The sequence below is a fragment of the Cervus canadensis genome, chromosome 17, assembly GCF_019320065.1.
Source record: "Cervus canadensis isolate Bull #8, Minnesota chromosome 17, ASM1932006v1, whole genome shotgun sequence".
NCBI classification, from domain to species: domain Eukaryota; kingdom Metazoa; phylum Chordata; class Mammalia; order Artiodactyla; family Cervidae; genus Cervus; species Cervus canadensis.
The window spans coordinates 25832501-25854674 of NC_057402.1; the positions used below are offsets into that span (position 1 = coordinate 25832501).

Here is a 22174-nt window from a genome sequence, read left to right on the forward strand (position 1 = left end):
CAAGAATACTGAAGTGGGTCACCATTATCTCCTTCTGAGTAATGGAATATTACTGGAATATTAGTCAGTCATAAAAGAGAACAAAAAAATGCCATTTGCAGCAACATGGATGGACCTCGAGTTTGTCATACTGAGTGAAATATGTCAGAGAAAGACAAGTATCACATAACGTTGCTTATATGTGGAATCTAAAAAGTGGTACAAATGAATCTATTTATAAAATAGAAGTAGGGCTACAAATGTTGGAAATAAGCTTAAGGTTACCAGGTGGTAAAGTGGAGGAGGAATAAAGCTTTTTAGGCTTTATTTTCTATTAGGTCCTCATCCCTTCCCATTAATATGTGGATACTCTATGTTCAAAAGAGTCAAACCATTCACTGTTCACCACTCTCTAAATGTCCCTCATATTTTCCATATCATGATATTTCCTCTACCTAGCATGCCCTCCTTCTAATATTTTCCTACTAACAATTTGTCAGAATAATAGAGCTCTCCACAAAATACAAATTCTCTTAGAGGAAAGAGCTTTCCCAGGCACCATGAGATTGAAATAATGTCTCCTCCACAAAATTTCTCTATTTCTTATATCTCTACTCTCATTATAGTATTCATCACACAGTCTACCTTAATTTATAATGATATGTGTGTGTGTGTGTGTGTCTACTGTTGGGAAGTGAGCATGGAGATGAATAGGGTCCTGTCCAGAGCTATGACATCATAATATAGTTATGTATTCAATATTTATTGATTTTAAGGATGGATAAGAGCAGTGTAAGTAGACAGAATAGGAAAAGTCCTAGGCAAAAGCAAAGAGATAAGAAGGGAAAAGACATTTGGAAGATGGTGAATTAATTAGAACATTAATGAAATGAAACAGTGACATGAATCTTGACTAAGCAGGTGGAGTCAAGTGACAGGGTAAGGAATTTGGTCTTTATGTTGTCACATACAAATTTTAAAAAACTTTGAATAAGCCTGAGTACCTAATATGAGTTTGGAGCCTACATTATCTATCAGTAAAGTAAAAATGATAATAGAAGCTACAACTGCTACATTGTTGGGAAGAATGAATGAAGGACTTCCCTGGTAGTCCAGGGGCTAAGATCCATATTCCCGATGCAGAGGGCCCAGATTCAATCCTGATTGGGGAACTAGATCCCACATGCTGCAGCTAAGAACCTGCACACTGCAACTAAGACGATCGCAGCCAAATAAATAAATAAATATTAACAAAAAAAAAGAATGAATGAGATAATCCAGACATAAACCTAGACCATAGTAAGCCTGATAACTATGCTAACTCCACTAATACAACGTTACACACACACACACACACACACACACACACACACACACATACATTACGTGATAATATCCATGATGTCAAAAATAAAGACAGTTTTTCAGGCTTTGACTTCCAGACTAGAGAAAGGAAAGAAAAAGACAGAGGGAGTAAAAGGAGAACATTAATGTCCATGAAGTGACTTAGGCAGATGAGCTTCCCTAGATGCATACTTCTTTCTTTTATCTTTCTATTCCTTCTCTTGTCTTAGCCTCCTGCTTTAGGCTTCCTTTTTTCCTCTTCCCTCTCTCACACAGCAAGATCCATGACCCTGCTTAGCCCTACACAGAGCCAGTGCTGGCCTCTGCGGGCCAAATTAAGTACAAAGAAGCCACTGCCCACTCCTAGCACAAAGTGGCCTGGAAGCTGCAGTGAGATGGGTTCCTGGACTCTAGCTCAGCAAGACCTCAATTGAGCTAATGTCCCCTGAGAAACATTAACCTTCATTTTGATACAGTGGGAGGTAAGACTGGGGATGTTCTGTGGGCCTGGTGGCAAAGAGCACTATAGTACACTGAAAAAATCTCTCTGTCTCTGTTAGCATCAGAACCATATAAATGGCTATATTCCAACAGACTTCCAAGGAAAAGGAAAAACCAGTATGTGGACATCTCCGTGCTTTCTGACCTCACTGGGTGGAAGAGCTACTCCAGGTGTGAGAACAGTTAAACGAGCATTTGGAGTATTCAGGGTGTTAAGCGCAGGTGTGTGTACGTTTGAAAGCTGCTGTTTTATAAGAAGTCCTAGGTGACTCAATAAACACAAGAGCCAGAGCAACGTAATCCCTTTAGCAGGGCTCTCCCCAGCTCAGATGCTCCCCTGCCAGAAACAACACATTTGGGGTTGGGAGGAGGGTGGCGCGAAGTGTAAATCACACACTGAGGTAATTGTTTCACACTTTAAAATAATTTAGTTATTAGTTTTAAAGTGTTTTTTAGAAGCAATTCTGTATCTTGCCTTCCAGTTTTGTTTTGCGTAAATACTTCTAGATTAAAAAAAAAAAATGCTGACCCCCACTGTATATCAAAAAGTACCTCAAATATGTTTACTATCTTCAAAATAGATCAGGCTGAGTTAAGAAATGTTAGTTCTGCCCATAAAAGAGGCCTGCTTTCCATAGAATGTAACTTTGTATATAATACCATGCATCTCTGCAACTCTAGGTGTTATAGATTCACAGATTAGGTACTCTTTGACTAAAAAGGAAAAAAATAGACTACCTACTCTTGTCAATGACATTTCCCTGTGCTGACTAGAGACCAAAGAATTTCACTCCCCAAATCACCCAGCACTGGAAGTATAGTGCGAAAAATCAAGATAAGGTATGGTTTTCTACATCACATAGACCATGATAGGGTTGACCATTAGCTATCCTTTGGCCTAATATATATTATATCTTCTCCATCATTTTTTTCAATCACCTAGTTAGAATGGCAGACTTCTTAAAAAAAAAAATCTCATCTTGGGCCCACCCACACATCTGATAATATGCAAATTTAAATGCTTCAAGGAGATTAAAAGAACTATCTTTCATTCAATTCCATCACAAATTTAGTAACCACAACTGATCTTCAAAGAAATAACTCACTTTTGTTTCTGTCTTTCAAAAACACTTTTGAAGAAAAGTTGCCCTTCTGTTAACAAAAAAAAAAAAAAAAGAACTACTGAAGAATCCACAGTAGAAGAAAGAGCTCTCCCTAGGTACTACATTTCAGGACTGTTTATACAGTTCACCAGGAAAGGAACTGGATACTGGCTTTTAGGAAGAATTCTGTAAGGAAGAGGTGGAATTGCTAATGCATTTACTACTCATTTGCTTGCATCAAGAACCCTATTGCATTTCAGGCTGCCAACATCCTAATTAAGATGATCTAAATCTGAGGTGATCTATTATTCTAGATCTAAGATAGCTCAATCTACATTAGACAAGATGTAACAGTGTGTGCTTACAATGAGATGATAAGACCACTGAGCAGGAAAGCATGTCTTCCCTCATGTCTAACCCAGCACGGGGCAGAGCTCTCTGTCAGTGCTCAGTAAATAATGGCCAGGCCTTTGCCTGTTGTTTTTGTTTCTACTAATTCAATCATATGATATCATTTCTGGTTCCTCTGACAACATATAACTGTGCTCTTGTTTTGAAAGAAGAAAAGAGTAAATTATCTCAAGTAATTCTTCATATACGTCAGTGCCACATACAAGTGTATGTGGGACTGACCACATATAAATGCAATTCCCGTTCAATATCTTAAGGCTGTTTCTGAAGTTCTATATTAAAGAACATGCAACTCCATAAGCATTTGAGCCAGAAAGAAAAGAATGCAGAGACAATGCTTTGTCTCACCAATGCTTTAGAAGAATCTGGATCAAATTCTGTTCCAGGATAATAATATCCAGCTGCACTATTACCCAAGAGGTACTATATAATACAGAGACAAGATCATAAAAAGGGCCTTCCCTAATCAGCCTCTTTCTCTTCCTTCAGTTAAAGAAAGTTACCCATAGTTATTTGCATAAATACTAGGTAAAGACTCGAGTGTCTGGTAAACAAACAGAAAGTATGTGTTACTGTTAAGACTTGCCCTCTCTTGACATCTAACAAAAGGCTAGGTGGTTAGCAACATACCCAAGTCAGAGTACACACAGACACCACTTTCTCAGCCAGTACCTGAAACTGTCATTTGTAGGGCTGAGCAAACATATTTAAGAAATGTCCTTAAGCTTGCTCTTGTGCTATTGTTGAACAGATAACATTGATGACCTTCACAGTCTGATATCCATTTCCAAAGGGATGACAACTTCAATCTACAAACCTCAAAAGAAACCAGATAAAATAAGCACAACCCTAGAGTTCAAAGCAGCTAACCCTCTGCCTCCTTTCACTAAGTAAGTGAAGATCTTGGTTGGAACCCAGGCGAGGTCACCCTTTCTATTTGCTATAAAGTTTACTGAATTTACATTAAAATCTTCAAATAGTCTTTGTTTTGGGAATGTATATGTTTCTTTAAAGAGGACAAAGGAACCATTGCTGTGTGCTTTAAGTGATGCAAAGTTTGAGATGTCAGGCAGGGGAATCCCAGCCTTGATTCTAAGACATCCGTAATGATGGCAAGCTCTATAGGTAAAAAATAAAAACAGGGATAAGAACGTTTTAAAGGAGGCAATGTGCAAAATTTAAGAATGCCTTTTTGCTTTCAGGATTTTTGTTTTTTTGCCTTGAGATGTCAAAAAAGAAAAAGAAAAAGAAAAAGAAGAAGGAATGTAGCCTTTGTTTGGAGTTAGACATTCACTGTGTTTTGAAATCCCTCCAGCTATACACCATACAGAATTTTAACATACTAAAAAAGCCTACTTCAAAATGATAAACTTTCACCAATCTATCTTAAAATAAAATATATAATTACAAGCATACATTCAATTCTTGGATTGTGTGTGCCAAAGCTCTATTTCTAGAATTGGTGGATTTTGTTCTCTATTTCCATGTATAAAAGATCTCACAGTCCTGGGAAAATACTTTTTTTAAAAAATGAAATACAACAAATAAGGTATGCTGCCGAGTCCTGGGGGAGAAGTTTCCCAGAGTCTTTGAATTTCCTCCTATCCTCCTTCTTTACAAGATTTCTAAGACCAAGCCCTTTTCTACAGTCTCTCAAACAAGGTAAAAAGAAAAATACCCCCTAGATATATTCCTTAGATTTTCTATTATGCTTCTCAAGTTCCCATAGCTTCTGATGTAAACCTAAGATGAATTCTAGAGTTATTTTTTTTATTATGTTTTAATTTTAGTTCCTCTTTTAGGTCTAAGATGAAATAGATGATCATAACTGCTATGCTTGGAGATATACTTCAAGGCACAATTTGTACATGACCTGTGCAAGGTCATGTCACAGAAAGAGGGCCTACATGATAGACAGAGAGTGAAATTCAGCTTTTAGTCTTGCAGAACTCCAGGGTTTAAGCTTGTTCCATGTGTGCAATATGGCAATATGTCTGTTTAAACAGGACATTTTAGATACTTTCTGTATAGGAACATCACTCTGACTTGAATAGTGTCAATTAGAGACATATGAGGAATTATTGCTCAAGTCACTGATCACTAAGGGTCATTTTTTGTCACATAAACCTGGGTGTGGCAAGCTGGCCTAATCTCGTCCAAAAGGTTGCAAGTTCTCTGCATGTGCTGTTCTCTCTGCCCATCAATTTCACTTGGGCAAAAATCCTTCCCCGTTTAAAACATCAACTGCCCTCTAAGTCTTTCCTTGAGACCCCCACTTGGGGTTAGTTAATTCCTCCTCTGTTTACTCACAGAACCTTGTACACCCCTCCAGTATTCTTGTCTGGAGAATTCCATGAAAAGAGGAGCCTGGTGGGCTACAGTTCATGGGGTTGCAAAGAGTCAGACACAACTGAGCGACTAACACTTTCACTTTTTCACTTTCTACTAGAGTAATTGTTAGATTCTATTACAATTATTTGTTTGTTGTCTCCACCACTAGATTATGCAGTCTGGCATATTTACCCACATCTCGGACTTCCTATGGGCCCAGTGCTGTAAGCATTTCAGATATGCCAACTCTTTAATCTATATCACAGTCCCTTGAGGTGGATGTTACCATTGCCTCCATAGTACAAATGAGGGATCTGAGGCAGAGAATTTCAGTCATTTTCTGAAGGACACATTGCTAGTAAGTGTCAAGTTGAACACAGACAGTCTGCCTTCTGAGTCTGAGCTTCTCTTATCATTCCTCATGCTTGCCCACAGGACTGAGGAAGGAAGTTCATCAACATTAAGCAAATAGAAAGAATGACCATTCTGGTTTTGCCTCAGTTTCCTAAGTTTAAATTTAGAAATGGATTTTCTTTATCTTAAGTCGAGTTTACCTTCACCCTTGACTATGGATGAGTTCATTTGTCTAGAGAAAATTCAACCCAAACTGAGGAAGAGAGAACTGACTGGGAGGCAAAGGCCTGGGGTATGGCCCTCTCTGCCAGGTCAAAGTCTTAACTCTCACGCCTCCCCCAGGTTCACATCCTGAGATGCCTACAGAAGCCTCTCCTTTAACTGCTTTCAGATGCACCACACTGTGCACATAGTATGACAGGAAATGTTTCGAACAGAAATACTGTTAACAGGAAAGCCCACTCATGTTATTCTTTGTAAACAGATGTGACTTGAGAAAGGCATCTTCACTTAGGAGATGATTCAAATACAGAGGATTTTTGTTGTTGTTGTTTTGTTTGGAACTGAGACATCCAAGTTCCAAACTTGGGTGACTGGTGACGGAAGTAAAGTCTGATGCTATAAAGAGCAATACTGCATGCGAACCTGGAATTTAGGTCCATGAATCAAGGCAAATTGGAAGTGGTCAAATTGGAGATTTCAAGAATGAACGCCAACATATTAGGAATCGGCAAACTAAAATGAACTGGAATGGGTGAATTTAACTCAGATGACCATTATATCTACTACTGTGGGCAAGAATCCCTTAGAAGAAATGGAGTAGCTATCATAGTCAACAAGAGTCTGAAATGCAATACTTGGATGCAATCTCAAAAATGACAGAATGATCTCTGTTCGTTTCCAAGGCAAACCATTCAATATCACAGTAATTCAAGTCTATGCCCTGACCAGTAATGCTAAAGAAGCTGAAGTTGAATGGTTCTATGAAGACCTAAAAGACCTTCTAGAACGAACACCCAAAAAAGATGTCCTTCTCATTATAGCGGACTGGAATGCAAAAGTACGAAGTCAAGAAATAGCTGGAGTAATGGGCAAATTTGGCCTTGGAGTACAGAATGAAGCAGTGCAAAGGCTAATAGAGTTCTGCCAAGAGAATGCACTGGTCATAGCAAACACCCTCTTCCAACAACACAAGAGATGACTCTACACATGGACGTCACCAGATGGTCAATACCGAAATCAGATTGATTATATTCTTTGCAGCCAAACATGGAGAAGCTCTATAAAGTCAGCAAAAACAAGACCAGGAGCTGACTGTGGCTCAGATCATGAACTCCTTATTACCAAATTCAGACTTAATTTGAAGAAAGTAGGGAAAACCACTAGACCATTCAAGTATGACCTAAACCAAATCCTTTATGATTATACAGTGGAAGTAACAAATAGATTCAAATAATTAGATCTGATACACAGAGTGCCTGAAGAACTTTGGACAGAGGTTCGTGACATTGTACAGGAGGCAGGGATCAAGACCATCTCCTAGAAAAATAAATGCAAAAGGGCAAAATGGTTGTCTGAGGAGACCTTACAAATAGCTGTGAGAAGAAGAGAAGCAAAAGGCAAAGGAAAAAAGGAAAGATATACCCATTTGAATGCATAGTTCCAAAGAATAGCAAGGAAAGATAAGAAAGCCTTCCTCAGTGATCAATGCAAAGAAATAGAGGAAAACAATAGAATGAGAAAGACTAGAGATTTCTTCAAGAAAATTAGAGATACCAAGAGAACTTTTCATGCAAAGATGGGCACAATAAAGGGCAGAAACCTAACAGAAGCAGCAGATATTAAGAAGAGATGGCAAGAATACACAGAAGAACTGTACAAAAAAGATCTTCATGACCCAGATAATCACAATGGTGTGATCACTCACCTAGAGCCAGACATCCTGGAATGCGAAGTCAAGTGGGTCTCAGGAAGCATCACTACAAACAAAACTAGTGGAGGTGATGGAATTCCAGTTGAGCTATTTCAAATCCTAAAAGATGATGCTGTGAAAGTGCCAGAAAATTTGGAAAACTCAACAGTGGCCACAGGACTGGAAAAGGTCAATTTTCATTCCAATCCCAAAGAAAGGCAATGCCAAAGAATGCTCAAACTACCGCACAATTGCACTCATCTTACACGCTAGTAATGCTTAAAATTCTCCAAGTCAGGCTTCAACAGTACGTGAACTGTGAACTTCCAGATGTTCAAGCTGGATTTAGAAAAGGCAGAGGAACCAGAGCTCAAATTGCCAACATCTGTTGGATGATTGACAAAGCAAGAGAGTTCCAGAAAAATATCTACTTCTACTTTATTCACTATGCCAACGCCATTGATTGTATGGACCACAACAAATGTGGAAAATTCTTCAAGGGATGGGAATACTAGACCACCTGACCTGCCTTCCAAGAAATCTGTATGCAGGTCCAGAAGCAAGTGTTGGAATCAGACATGGAACAACAGACTGGTTCCAAATTGGGAAAGGAGTACCTAAAGGCTATATATTGTCACCCTGCTTATTTAACTTATATGCAGAGTACATCATGAGAAACGCTGGGCTGGATGAAGCACAAGCTGGAATCAAGATTGCAGGGAGAAATATCAATAACCTCAGATAATGCAGATGACACCACCCTTATGGCAGAAAGTGAAGAACTAAAGAGCCTCTTGATGAAATTGAAAGAGGAGAGTGAAAAAGTTGGCCTAAAGCTCAACATTCAGAAAACTAAGATAATGACATCTGGTCCCATCACTTCATGGCAAATAGATGGGGAAACAGTGGAAACAGTGACAGACTTTATTTTTGTGGGCTCCAAAATCACTGCAGATGGTGACTGCAGCCTTGAAATTAAAAGACCCTTGCTCCTTGGAAGAAAAATTATGACTAACCTAGACAGCATATTAAAAAGCAAAGACATTACTTTGCCAACAAAGGGCCATCTAGTCAAAGCTATGGTTTTTCCAGTAGTCATGTATGGATATGACAGTTGGACTATAAAGAAAGCTGAGCACTGAAGAACTGATGCTTTTGAACTGTGGTGTTAGAGAAGACTCCTGACAGTCCCTTGGAGTGCAAGCAGATCCAACCAATCAATCCTAAAGTAAATCAGTCCTGAATATTCATTGCAAGGACTGATATTGAAGCTGAAATTCCAAAACTTTGGCCACCTGATGCAAAGAACTGACTAATTTGAAAAGACCCTGATGCTGGGAAAGATTGAAGGTGGGAGGAGAAGGGGACGACAGAGGATGAGATGGTTGGATGGCATCACCAGCTCAATGGATATGAGTTTGAGTAAACTCCAGGAGTCGATGATGGCCTGGAGTACTGTAGTCCATGGGGTCGCAAAGAGTTGGACATGACTGAGCGACTGGACTGAACTGAGACGTCCAAATCAGTAAGAGTCAGATATATTTATTTTTCCTCCTAATATTTAAATTCACATCTCAAGTCCCTTCAGATCAATGTCACCTTTTAATCACTTTTTAATTCTGCATTTTACATATATTTATTTTTTGGATTCAAATAATTCTTACTCATTGTAGGTACTTAGAAAATTCAAAGGTATTTTTAAATATATAATTGCATATTATAGGCCTCTTGAAATGTTTGAAAATTCTCTTCTAAAACACTTGTTTTAAATGGTTATGTAATCTTTCACTGGGATAAGATGTAGCATAGTTTAATTAAACAGCCCCTGTTTCTGAACATTTTTAAAGTGTGAAAGTGTTAGTCACTCAGTCGTGTCCAACTCTTTGCAACACTATGGATTGTAGCCCACCAGGCTGCTCTGTCCATAGGGAATTTCCAGGCAAGAATACTGTAGTGGGTTGCCATGCCCTCCTCCAGGGGAGCTTTGTGACCCAGGGATTGAACCCAGGTCTCCTGCATCACAGACAGATTCTTTACCGTCTGAGCCACCAGATACCAATGGTTTGGTATTGGAAGTAACAAGAAGACAGATATCCGTTCACACTGTTTTGAGGATCCCAGTTATGTGAGGATCATACGGACCCGTAGGAAGAGGTTTTCTGGGAGCTGTGGAATGCAGATTCTGGGGCCCTACTCAGGTGACTGATTCATTTGAGGTGGGGCCTGAGGAAGGCAGTCCTATTTTTGAGAAATGATAACATCGCCTCTCTTTTCATAATACGTTCTCCTCATTGTGTTTAGCTATCTTCTTTATTTCATCTGTCTCCCACAGAATGAGCAATAGTGTCCAATTCAAGCTGGCCGTGGTGAATAGAGCCACAGGGCCTTATGAACGCAGGTGACTGCGCCATCTCTGCTCATCCACCTTGTACCTCTCCACCTTCACCCCGACTCACCCCACTTACCCATCCATGCTGCACACCAAAGCCAAGGACGGGTCTTCATTCTATGAGTCAATGATGTCATGTCCTTGCTCACTCCCAAACCCTCCCCTTCACCCCCACAGCCACACAGCTTCCCTTGCATACTCCCCGCCCCTCAATAGCTGCAACAGCCTGTTCACAGAACGTCACTTCCTCAAGGAAGTGCTCCCCCATACTTGGATCCCGATCACTTCTCCCAGCCCAGCGTCTGGCTGCTCCCTTTGCTTTTCTTTCACGGTCCATCGTGGTTTATAAAAGCATGATTATGAGATTTAAGTCTGTCACCCCACTTCACCACAAGCTCCGTGAGACAGGTACCGAAGCTTATTGTTCATCCCTGCGTCCTACCCTGAGCGGTGCCAGTCACAGGCAGTGCTTTAGGCGGTGTTGAAAATGGGCTCTGGGGCCAAAGGGCTCAGATTCACATCCCAGCTCTGCTACCTAACACCTATGTGACCTTAAGCCAGTTGCTTAACTTCTCTGTGCCTCCATTTTTTTCCATTAGTAATTATAATAGTACTGCCTTAAGGTGTATATAGTTTGTTGTGAGAATTAAATGAGAGAGTACACAAAAAGTAATGTACAACACAGTAGCTGGCATGTAGAATGCATTCAACACAGGGTAGCTTTTAAAAAAGTAATCACTCAGTATATTTTTGTTCAATAAATAAAACACAAAAGAGTTTTCAGGCATGTCCTTTCTCATCATCACTGCCCCCTACTCCAACCAAAGCATCAGCCCAATCAACTTCCACTACAGTCTGCTCCTTGAAAGAACAGCATTTCTGCCCCGAGAAGTCTGCTGAAGACACTCCCTGTTCCCCGTTATTAGTTCCAGCTCTGATTCTCGCATCATGTCACTTCCTAAAATATGTGCTCATGTGCCAAGCCACCTCTCTTCCTTCCTTTAAGTATTTCCTGAAATGTGACCTCCTCCATGGAGGCTTCTTTAAATGGAACTGAGCTCATCATTCCATCCTCTGTTTCCAACAAATAAGGTAAAGTTTGTTGTTTAAGATTCCAAAGCTATAAACTACCTGAGCTTTTCAACTAGCTGCATGGCCTCACCACTGCAGAGCAGGTTGGGTTTCTCCTTGCCTGAACTTAAGAATGTGAGGCTCAGAGGGCAGAGGGTTTGTTTAACTTGCTCTGTATACATATAGCCCAATGACAATCCACATGGAGGCTGAATAAATGTGACTTGATGATGATTTAATTACTTTGTCCATGCCAGGAATAGAAGCCATGAACTCTTAAATCTGTTTCCCCCATTTTATAGTATGTTTCCATGCTGAGCTATTATGAGACCTGTTTTCTGCATTAACTTTCACAAAAGAACAAATACAAAAGGAAAGAGAGATTGAATGAAAATATCAAATTAATAAAATTATCTTCCACATCATGAGTCCAAAGATACCTCTAGAACCTTGGCACACTGTATTAAAAGGTGCCTCATTTAAAATTCAAGTTCATATGCTTTACAGATTATTTTGTAAATCTAAAATAGATAACCAAAACAAGTCAATATTCATTTTTAAAGTACTTGTTGTATTTGGTGCATGCACCATTATGGAGAACTTACACTCAGAGCAAAAAGATTTGTAGCAAAGCATATGACCTTCTTCCCACTACAATGACCATCCCCTAATTAGGCAATGCATCTGATAGTCATTAACAGGAATGAGATAATGAATCACTTTCTCTCTTCTTTGTTAATTTGCTGTAACCAAGCGGCTAATGGATGTCAGAGCTGAGTGATTGCACTGATTATAGTGATTTATAGTTGCAACAAAACAATTTAAAACCATTCTGATTATTCATGTTAAAGATGCTTTATGTTTTGTTTACTAAATGTTTTACGTCCCCCTTTCTTCTACCCTTAAAGTACTGTCCCCCTCCCACTCTGCCACTTTTCACAGAAAGACCCTGGAAAACTTGAAAGTTGTAGGAGGCTTTTTTTTATTGTTTTAAACTAAGCCATTTCATTTTGTTTATACATACCTATACATAGAGAGAGAGAGATAAAGTTTACCCAGTAGAAATGAAAAGCCTTAGGGGTAGAAAGAAAACTTCAGTGGTGCCTAGTTCAAAAGAAGACAGAAATAAGAGGAAATAAGGCAAACTTCAAGCCACTTACCTTGGGGCTTCCAGTCCCTTCCTCGCCCTCCACAGACACATCAGTAGCCAGAATCTCGGCTTTGATGGTATCCAGAGCCCGGAGAATCCAGCTGTGTTGCCGTTTGATTTGCCTCTGCAGCTCCTTCCATTGACTTGCAATCATCCGCAGCATGTCCTTCAGTCCTTCTCCAAAGGAGGGGGAAAGCACACGTTAGCGACTCGGCTGTGTTTTTACCCAGTATTGTTTTTCATTTAAGATTAGATGGATATTTCCAACAATAAACATAATTTTAAGCAACCATTACCATCACCTGCCTCTCAGAACCAAGACTGGGGGCTTTTGACTTGACAGAAGGCATAAGGACACAAAAATGGGAAAACCCCATAGATGCATGGTTTAGAATTGACTTAGATTTAACACATGGACTAAAAAAATGTATACAGAACCAAAATCACGATACAAAAAAGTTATTAACACTCTAGCCTCACATTCCAAATAAAAGGCCCTGTGTATATCTTTTTGTGGAGACTTTACGATGATCAGAAAATGTATAGAAATGAGTAAAGGTAATTCGACTTGAAATACAGTAAATGGGCCAAATTTAAGACAGCAATCTTTAGCGTTAGCACATCAGATTAAAGCTGCTCTTTTCTTATTGGGCTGTGGTAAGCTCAAAACAAGTGGCAAACTAATTCATCCTGTCTTACGGTCTTTGACTACCAGGATAAGTATAACCAAATGACAAAACTATTTTTTATTTACAATCCGTTTCTCATAAATACACTAATACTGGGGTAAGAACTGGTCTCAGGCTAAAACTCTGCTGATGCAATGACCAGCAGAGAACATGCAAAACGGTCACGTGTGTGAATTGGCAGGGAAATAATCAGGTGTCTCCAGACTGCCTGCCTTGTATCCGTAACGATACCTGCAAGTACCCGGGTGCATATGCACTGCAACTACATGCACAATTCTCATTCATTATCTTAATGTTATTTCCAGAGCACCTACATCAAAAAGCATGTCAATGTGAAGTTCTCAGGAATGTGATTTCAAATGAAACTCGGGTGAACAGCAAGCCCCAAATAAAATGAACAGACCATTTGGAGGCAGTATTTCATCTTATAAGTATCACAGCATTGTATGCAGTATATGAAACATTTATAAATCTTGAAGGTCAATCTGATAATGTAAATATTAATAATACATAAGGAAGTGAATATATGCAGTAATTTACAGCAATGCTTCTTCATTCTTAATAGTCTGGAGACATAAAGACTTGCAATATTTCACGAGGATTTACCTGCTTTGTGAGACGCAATAAGCTCAAGAAGTTGGTGTCCTTCCTCCTCCACAGCTTCCTTGAGTGCACAATGACTGTCTACATTCAACTTAAAACTCTGCAAGGAAAAATATGAGCATCAAACCCTGGCAAGGCCATTAAACATAAAACATCCATATAAAATTACTTGCTACTTTTTATCAAGAGCCACACAGTTCAATTTACCCAATAGACAAACTAATTTGCAATACTAAAAGCTATTGATATTTGGGATCTGGGCTCAAAATGTTTCCATTAGATTAGCAGAGTGCATCTGTTTGGAAACAGCTGACATATCTAGAAATTCATTAGGTTTTTATGAAAAGTCACATCCCGTAGGCTATATCAAGAGTAGCAGTGTTCTACAATATATACTGAAATTCTATCAGCACATATGAAGTCTTTTCTTCACCTTTTAGAAACATTAGTGCTAGCACTATTTATGAAACCGTAAAAATTGGCAACATAAATTATGTGCACATATATAAATCCATTAATATAGTAGGGTTTGATTCAGCTGTTTTTCAGATATCACACAAACTATGGAATACTGAGGTGAATTTAGGTGCTGTAGAGAGGAGTCAAATGTTTTTCAAATGTTTGAATTTTAAGCTTATTCCTTACAATGTGACATTGCTTTATAAATAAATACATCAAGCACATGAGGGGCATTTTTCACTTATGATAGTTACCCAAAAGATAAAAACTGTTCTTACTGGTGAATTTCAACTCATAGAAATTTCTTGCAGGAAGCTTTCCATAATGTCTTTCATAAAATTAATTACTCCCCTCTCTCAGCTTCCTCTGTTCCTTATATCTGCTTCTATTGAAGAATTTATCATACTGAATTCTGCTTTATTCCTATATTTGGCTACCAAATTATTACAATCAAAGACTTGCCAGTTTCACATTTATTTCCAACTCATGTCACATACAAGGTGTTCAATAAATGTTTGCAGGAATAGTGGATATCTGCTGAACTGGATCAATAGGACTCTCTGAAGGGGAAAGTTTCCATTTTAATATTTCAAGAAACAGGGATGGTTTTTCCAAAGATTTTTTTTCCATCTCTGGAATGTTATAAGGTGTTCCAAACACAGGAGGTCTGATGGAGACTAATCATAGTAACCAATATGTTGAATCAATGGTTAGTCTTCAGAGTGAAAATCCAGCCCTTGACTTGATTAATCTGAAAAAGTATGGATTTTGAAAGACTATGTGCCAAATTCTGGCTTCTCTATAACAGGACTCCAAAATACATGATATATTTTGCTCTCACTAAACACTTGTTGAGCAATGGCTCTATGTACTTACACTGAATTTAGTATTAAGAATAATTGACAAGTTTGAGATGATACCAGTGTCATCTGGAATATAATTCAGGTGAAAGAGGTTAAACAGTCATAAGCTATGAAATCAGGTATTAATTTTTCCCATTCTTTCACTCATTCAGAAACCATATTGTGCCTCTTCTGTACACTGGAGAGGGTAATAGCAATTTAAGGGGTATAAGGCATGGCCCTGCACATCAAAACGCACCTGAACCATCTTAGAGGTTCAGGGTGAATCTTTTTCTTAGTGGAAAAAAGGGGTCTTTTAAAGATCAGAAGAAAAGGCAGAACAATCAAAGCAAGCTGAAAACGAAGGAGGTAGGAACATAATCAGAACTTGGAGTATAAAGATAAGAATTTTTATTGTTTTAAAAATGACTCCAAAATGATGAATCATTTCATCTTACTAGAGGCATAAGAAACAGTAAAATTGCAGCACCATATGACAGAAAGGAACATTAGATTTCCCTGAGGGTTGTTCACTATTTCTTGTATTGTCCTCTTTCAACTACAGGTATCTGGTCGAATAAATTTAAGTGTGGCAATGTATCAGAAGCCTGATGCTTCTGGTCAATATAATAGTCATTAAAAATTAAATTATTATGATTTTATAGCCAAAACATGGGTGTTATTTACTTTCTGCCACGACAGTGGAGATCCTCAGCTTGGAAGTAATGCAGATTGAGGTACGTTTGTGTGTTTCAGGGAGAAGGGACACAGAAAAGAAAAATACTTGCGATCAGCCCAAGAACACCAACACTTAGGAAGAAATCTAGGAAGAAATCTATTCTATAGGTGATTTCCTCATAACTGTAAATTTATCCCAGTGCTCTCTTTGATTCTGTTTACCTAAAACAGACAAGTGTTGAATGTTGGTAATCATGAGCTTCTGAAGGCATGCATCAGACCTACGTCTCAACAAAAGAGAACCTTAGGACCTGTGAGTAGGTTGCATAATTTGACATAATTGAGGCCAATAGTACAGGATAGAAGCAGTTGGATCTGGTTATGCCTCAAGATGATGTGGAAGGATTTGATTAGGACATTGAAAAAACTGGTGTTCATTACTAAGAAAAAGATAAGCTGACAAGCTTTATGCTACAGAAAAGAACCACTTAATATAACTACAACCCAAATGATATTGCTTGGTTTTCAGGTGCATCCATTAACGATTAATAACATCAAGTAAGGAATGCACAATGGGCCTCTGAGAAGGCAGACAAGCCAGCACATGAACAAAACTGTCAATGAAATTTCTGGCTGCTAAAGAATTCTGTAATAAACTCACCTGATTCTGTGCCCACCTCTTCCCTAGGGAAGGAAGCTTAAGCAAAAGACTTTTTTGTTGTTGTTGTTTCACTTGACACTTAAGACACATTTCCATTCCTGTGCTACTAACATGTTTCCTCAGCAATGCCTTATGACATATGGTCCCTCTGCAGCATCCACAGCACTCCCTGAAAATGCAGGGCATTCTCTGGAGGTTTAATCTATGGCAACAACAAGGCCATAGGCAGGTACCACAGATCTACATCACTAACGATGATGTGAAATTCCATAACTATGAGTAATCTGGGGCTTATGAGATACTACATCTTTTTTTAGTGTTTTAAAGCAGCTTAGAACTGAACATCCAGAAGAGAATAACTAAGGACATGAAAGATACAGTGGCTGAGACAAAGGACCAGATGATCAAAAAGATGATACATCAGAGGTTGACCAGTGGGTATTCCCCTTAGTTCAACCTTCAGCCTCACCAGCTGTATATATATGGGTGCCTTACTCCTTGTCAGGATCCAAGTTCAGGTAAGGCACAATGACTGTACTTTGATCATGATAACACTTTACTAAGTAGATAAAGTACTACGTCTTTATCCATACTATCCCATCCAAATTTCTGCAGATCTCAGTTTGATGGAAATATGGAGATCACAAGGATATGAAATGAAATCATGGAAATGTATTTGATGGCATTGTATCCCCATGGCATTGGGATAAGCAGGAGAGAAACTGCCAGGCTCTCCACAGGGGATCATGGCTTTCTTTCCCACCAAGAGCCCTTCAGGGGACGCAGGATGGTACTAGGCACAGCTCAGAATAGAGCCCGGGTAGAGATGGCCTGAGACAGGTAGCAGGTGACTTTTCAAGTCTCTGCTTCTCTGACTGAACACACATTCTACCTCCTGTCCTTGTGAAAAAGCAAGTTTTCATTTTCTTAGGGTAGTAAAAATCTTGATACACAAAACTATGACAAATGTGAAGAATGTTATTCATGAAGGATCATAAGAATTGATACAAATCTCCTGGTATTCGAAATAGTGGGAAAGACCATAAGCACATTCAGAGGCTTCAAGATTCAAAATGTCTGTTTTAGCAGAATCATATCATGAACACAGACCTTCCACTCTCCCCATGGAATATTGTTAATGTGGGCCAGGTCCATTGAGGTCCATCAATTTTATGTTTGTGAACAGAGAGGCCAAAAAGAATTACTGCATCTTTCCTGACATAATTTTAGTTTTCTTTTTAATAAAGCATATGTTTAACTCAATAGTTATTTATTGAGTAGTCTCTACCAGACCCATAGATACAAAAGTTAACAGTACACAATACACATGCAACAGATAGTCTGTTGGGTAAAAGAGATCAAAAGCAAATAGCTATATATGGCCCAGGAAAGAATAAATATGTAATCAGGGCTTGATGTATAACAGAGAGTGGCAGGGCCTTCAACTGAACAGTGATATGCCATGTTCAATGAGATTTAGCTTTTTTAAAGTACCATGCTGGCCAAATAAAAATAAGACTGTGGGTTATATTCCGTATGAGCATGACAGTGCTTGATAGGTACTGAGGGAGCTCAGCTGGGAGTCAGGTTCCGCAGAGCCCAGTGGGGAGCTCGTGGAGAAAGGACTGGATTTCCACGTGGGGCTGGAGACACCTTGTCTTGCAGCAGGAAGCTGGGAGGCAGAAGCAGCTTGGTGTGACTAAGACAAGGTGGAAGAAGGAGAGCTGGGAGCTGTGGCTACACATGATATTTAACTCTAAGAGCCACAGAAGAAGTGGAAGAAGATGTTGACAACATGAGAGAGTGACTGGTAGAATTCTGTGTTCTAGAAACATCTTTCTAGCTGTTATGTAGAGTTGATTTTAAAAGGGCGGACAAGGAGACCATTTAGGAGGCTGCTATGGTAATAGAGGCCAGATGTTTCTGCATGCTCATATTTTTTTTTAATTAAAAAAAGGTATGCTTTTTCTTCTAAATGAATGGAAGAAGGAAGAATGGAGACAATCTTCTGTCTTTTTAAGTTTTTCTCAGTGCGTGAGAATAGCATGTGCCAGAATTTAGTTCTTTGGCTGTTCTGATGATAAATACCAGAGTTTTATTAGTCAGGAGTCTCCAAATGTGAAAGACATATTGAACTGATGAACTTTTACTCCCACTGTCATTTTAAAGAGATGGTATATATGCTGATGAATAAGACACCTGATGACACTTTTTCTTCACACAAAAGATTTTTACTACCCTAAGAAAATGAAAACTTGCTTTCTTACAAGGACAGGAGGTAGAATGTGTGTTCAGTCAGAGAAGCAGAGACTTGAAAAGTCACCTGCTTCCTGTCTCAGGCCATCTCTACCTGGGCTCTATTCTGAGCTGTGCCTAGTACTGTCCTGCGTCCCCTGAAGGGCTCTTGGTGGGAAAGAAAGCCATGATCCCCTGTGGAGAGCCTGGCAGTTTCTCTCCTGCTCATCCCAATGCCATCCACAGAGGATGGTCATATGGTCCTCAAAATATAATATATACCTTCCAAATGCCATATGTGCCAAAAATCAAAAGGTTTTTATGAATAAATATTTATTTAAGAACCTCCTAAAAACTTGATAAGACACTACACAGCCATTAAAATGAAGACTATGAATTGACATGAAAAACAGAACACATTACAAGTCAAAAAATGAAAGTTCAGCGTTGATGGTATAGTGGTGAGCACAGCTGCCTTCCAAAACAAAAATGAAAGTTCAAAATTGTATCTATGATACAATGGACAGACCCAGTGTGTAGAAAAAGAAGATAGTAGGGAAATGCAACTAATGTTAACAGAGACTGTGCAGTTAGGACTTGGAGTGAACTTAGTCTGGTCTTATGGAACGAGTTCTTGGGGCTTTAGCTTTCTGAAACATAAAATGTAATATTATCTAACTTCAAGTTGTTGTGAGAATTAGTGGCAATGACTGGAAAGCACTGAAGCAGTGTCTGGCAATGAGTGGGGCTAAAGAAAAACCATTATAGACTTTCAAACTCATTGTCTCTGTTTTCCAAATGTTCTGTGCAGTAGGTGGTACTTCACGGCATTTTTAGGTGAAAAGTGGCACTTCCTGTTGAGGCTGTCTGCACTCCTCAAGCACTGATGCCAGGTTCTCTTTCCTTCTGGGCTAGCACCCAGCACAGGCCTGCCAAAGAGGACATGGAACACAGATGCTGCTCACTGGGAGTCCAGGGAGTGGGGGACTGAGAGACCAGTGGTCTGGGTCTTCATTTTGCCTCAGGTGTGTGCCCTTGCACAAGTCATCTAACCCTTCTGGGCTTCTGTTTCCTTATCTACAATCCAGGCATTCGGACTCAATATTTTCCAGTTCTTGGACACTTTGATTTTATCTTTAAGCCAGACAGTTAAGGACAGATGGTTCAGGAGAATTTTTATTTATTCTAAACTAGAAAATTTTCAAAGGGGGAAGAATCCCAAAGGCCATCTAACCATTCATCTACCCTAGGGCAGCTCTGTCCCTCTACCATTCCATGCAGATGTGTTCATTCTATTTTTAACTATCTCCAGGAAACTTTCTTCTAACTTCTCATCCTGAGTCCGCAACATTTCATCTCAGGAATGTGAGAGCTTTGTGAAGAGCAGCATGAGCTTCCCTCCGCTTTAGATTGTTTTGCCAAGTCATCTCTCCAGTGTAGGAGTTGGAGATCAGAAATACTGTGAGGATATGCCAACAAAATCCACATGTCCAATCAATCACCAAGTTCTGCCAATTTATTTCTCATCCTCACCACTCTGTATCGACTAATTCAGGCCCACATTGCCATCCCTTGACAGGCTGACTTCAACAGCCTCCAGTCATGACCCCCTAAAAACTACATTTTTTTCTTTATTTGTGGCATGCCTATGAAGGTGCAGGCATCATCTTAAGCTTGAGGGATGTGGCTGTGAGCAAGATAAATATAGTTCCTGGCCTCACAGCACCCACAGCCTAGAAGTAGAGATAGGAGGTGGAGGAGTGTGCAACTTAAAAACAAGGAGTTACACTTGATTATATCAAGGGGACTGTGACACAGTGCGAGTGCTGGGGACAAGCATGGGATTTGGAGCTGGACAGGCCTGGGTTCAAATCCTGGCTCCTCCACCACCCCCTCCATAGCTTTGGGCACTCTCCATGTTCTCAGTTTCTTCATCCGTAAAATGAGGACATGTCAGTGCCTGCCTTATGGGGTTGCCATGAGGATGAGACGCCCTGATATCTGTAGAACAGAGCCTGACAAATCGTAATAGCCCAATACAAGTATTTTATTACATGGAGTGGTCCAACTCAAGCATCTGAGAAAGATGCTTGTTAAAATCTCCCAGTGCTTCCCCAGGTTGCAGGATAAGGTCTGGCCTGTGAGATCTCCATCAAGTCGGCTTCTTGGGCACCAGGTCTGCCTTGAAATGTGCCTGAACTGCTTAAAATTGCCAGCTCACACCAGCCATGTGCTCATCTAAGATTCTGCTCTTGCAGGCACCTGTGCCTGGAAGGTCCTTTCCCCCTCCCCTAACTCAGTCCTGCTTGTTCTTTAGAATTCATCTCAGGTGTCACCCTTTCTAGAAAGCTTTCCCTGACTATCTTCCACCCTCCTGGCTTCCCCTCCTCAGTACCCACAGTACCTGTGCAGAGCTCAGACCTCCACTTATCACACTGCTGGGTAACCACTGATGGTCTGCTTCCCAACCGTGAGTTCTGTGAGAGGAGGACGTAACTTTTCACTTGTGTGCGTATTCTCACTGCCTAGGACAGTGCCTGGCACACACCTAATAAATGTTGAGGGAGCAAATGAAAGCAGAGTCATACCAGAAACCTTCCACGATGCTTTTGAATCACCTCTACAGCATTTTGGGCAATACTGGTGCAATCACTTCACTTGGAAGTGGTTGATAAATGTTCCCAAATTTTATTCATTGAACACCATGTAAATGAGCTGTCATGTTCCTTCGCTTACAAAATTACTTGCCAATTACACTGAGATGATCCTGGTGTAATTGCCATGTAAACTGTATCCTGGCTGAGATAGCCCAAATCATCAATTTAACTTTACCCTCTCATCATATGGTACTTACCACATAATTAAATAAATGGTCAGCTACCACCACAATTATATATCTCCCCAACAAAATGAGGTGGCTACATTTGTCACTGATTTATTAGTTATGACAATATGCAACACACCACCACATATAATATCAGAAGCTTCATAAAATGAAAAGCACTATGTGCTCTTGAGAAAGATGCTCTAAGTTTATGAACAAAGAAATAAGCATTATAAAAACTTTGTTTTTTTTTAAAAGGGCATTAGGATATAAAGACAAAAATCCTGTTCTTTCTGAAGAAACTTTTTTCCCCTGAAATCTCAGATAATAAAAACATCTAGCATTTGAAAGTGAATTTAGCTCCTCAAACAAATTACAACTTCTTTCAAACAGTTGCATTTTTTTGTAGAAGGTATATGTACTTTACTAAGGCTGGCATTTGTTTTTGATAGACTTGCTAATATCCAATGCAAGGATTAGAGAAGTTGGAGAGATTCTGAACATTGATGGTGCCTCTTAGTGACAAAATTTTTATGTTTTTCTGGATGCTGCCTCCACACCTGGCACAGGTAATCATATTGACTTCCCAGCACGGCCACATTAGGCCAAATAGATTCACAGAGGTTCTGTCTAAAGGG

At 39.5% G+C, this 22174-nt stretch overlaps 1 protein-coding gene across 3 annotated transcripts in view; it reads right to left on the reverse strand.

Moving 5' to 3' along the window:
* AKAP6 (A-kinase anchoring protein 6) overlaps positions 1-22174 on the reverse strand; it is a 486105-nt gene that overhangs the window by 219339 nt on the left and 244592 nt on the right. For all 3 annotated transcript variants that reach the window (XM_043489943.1, XM_043489944.1, XM_043489945.1), the window contains exons 6-7: positions 13841-13937; positions 12556-12719 (exon numbers count right to left, since the gene is read on the reverse strand). In XM_043489943.1, coding sequence (XP_043345878.1) covers positions 12556-12719; positions 13841-13937 — 261 coding nt within the window. The remainder of the gene's footprint in view (positions 1-12555; positions 12720-13840; positions 13938-22174) is intronic.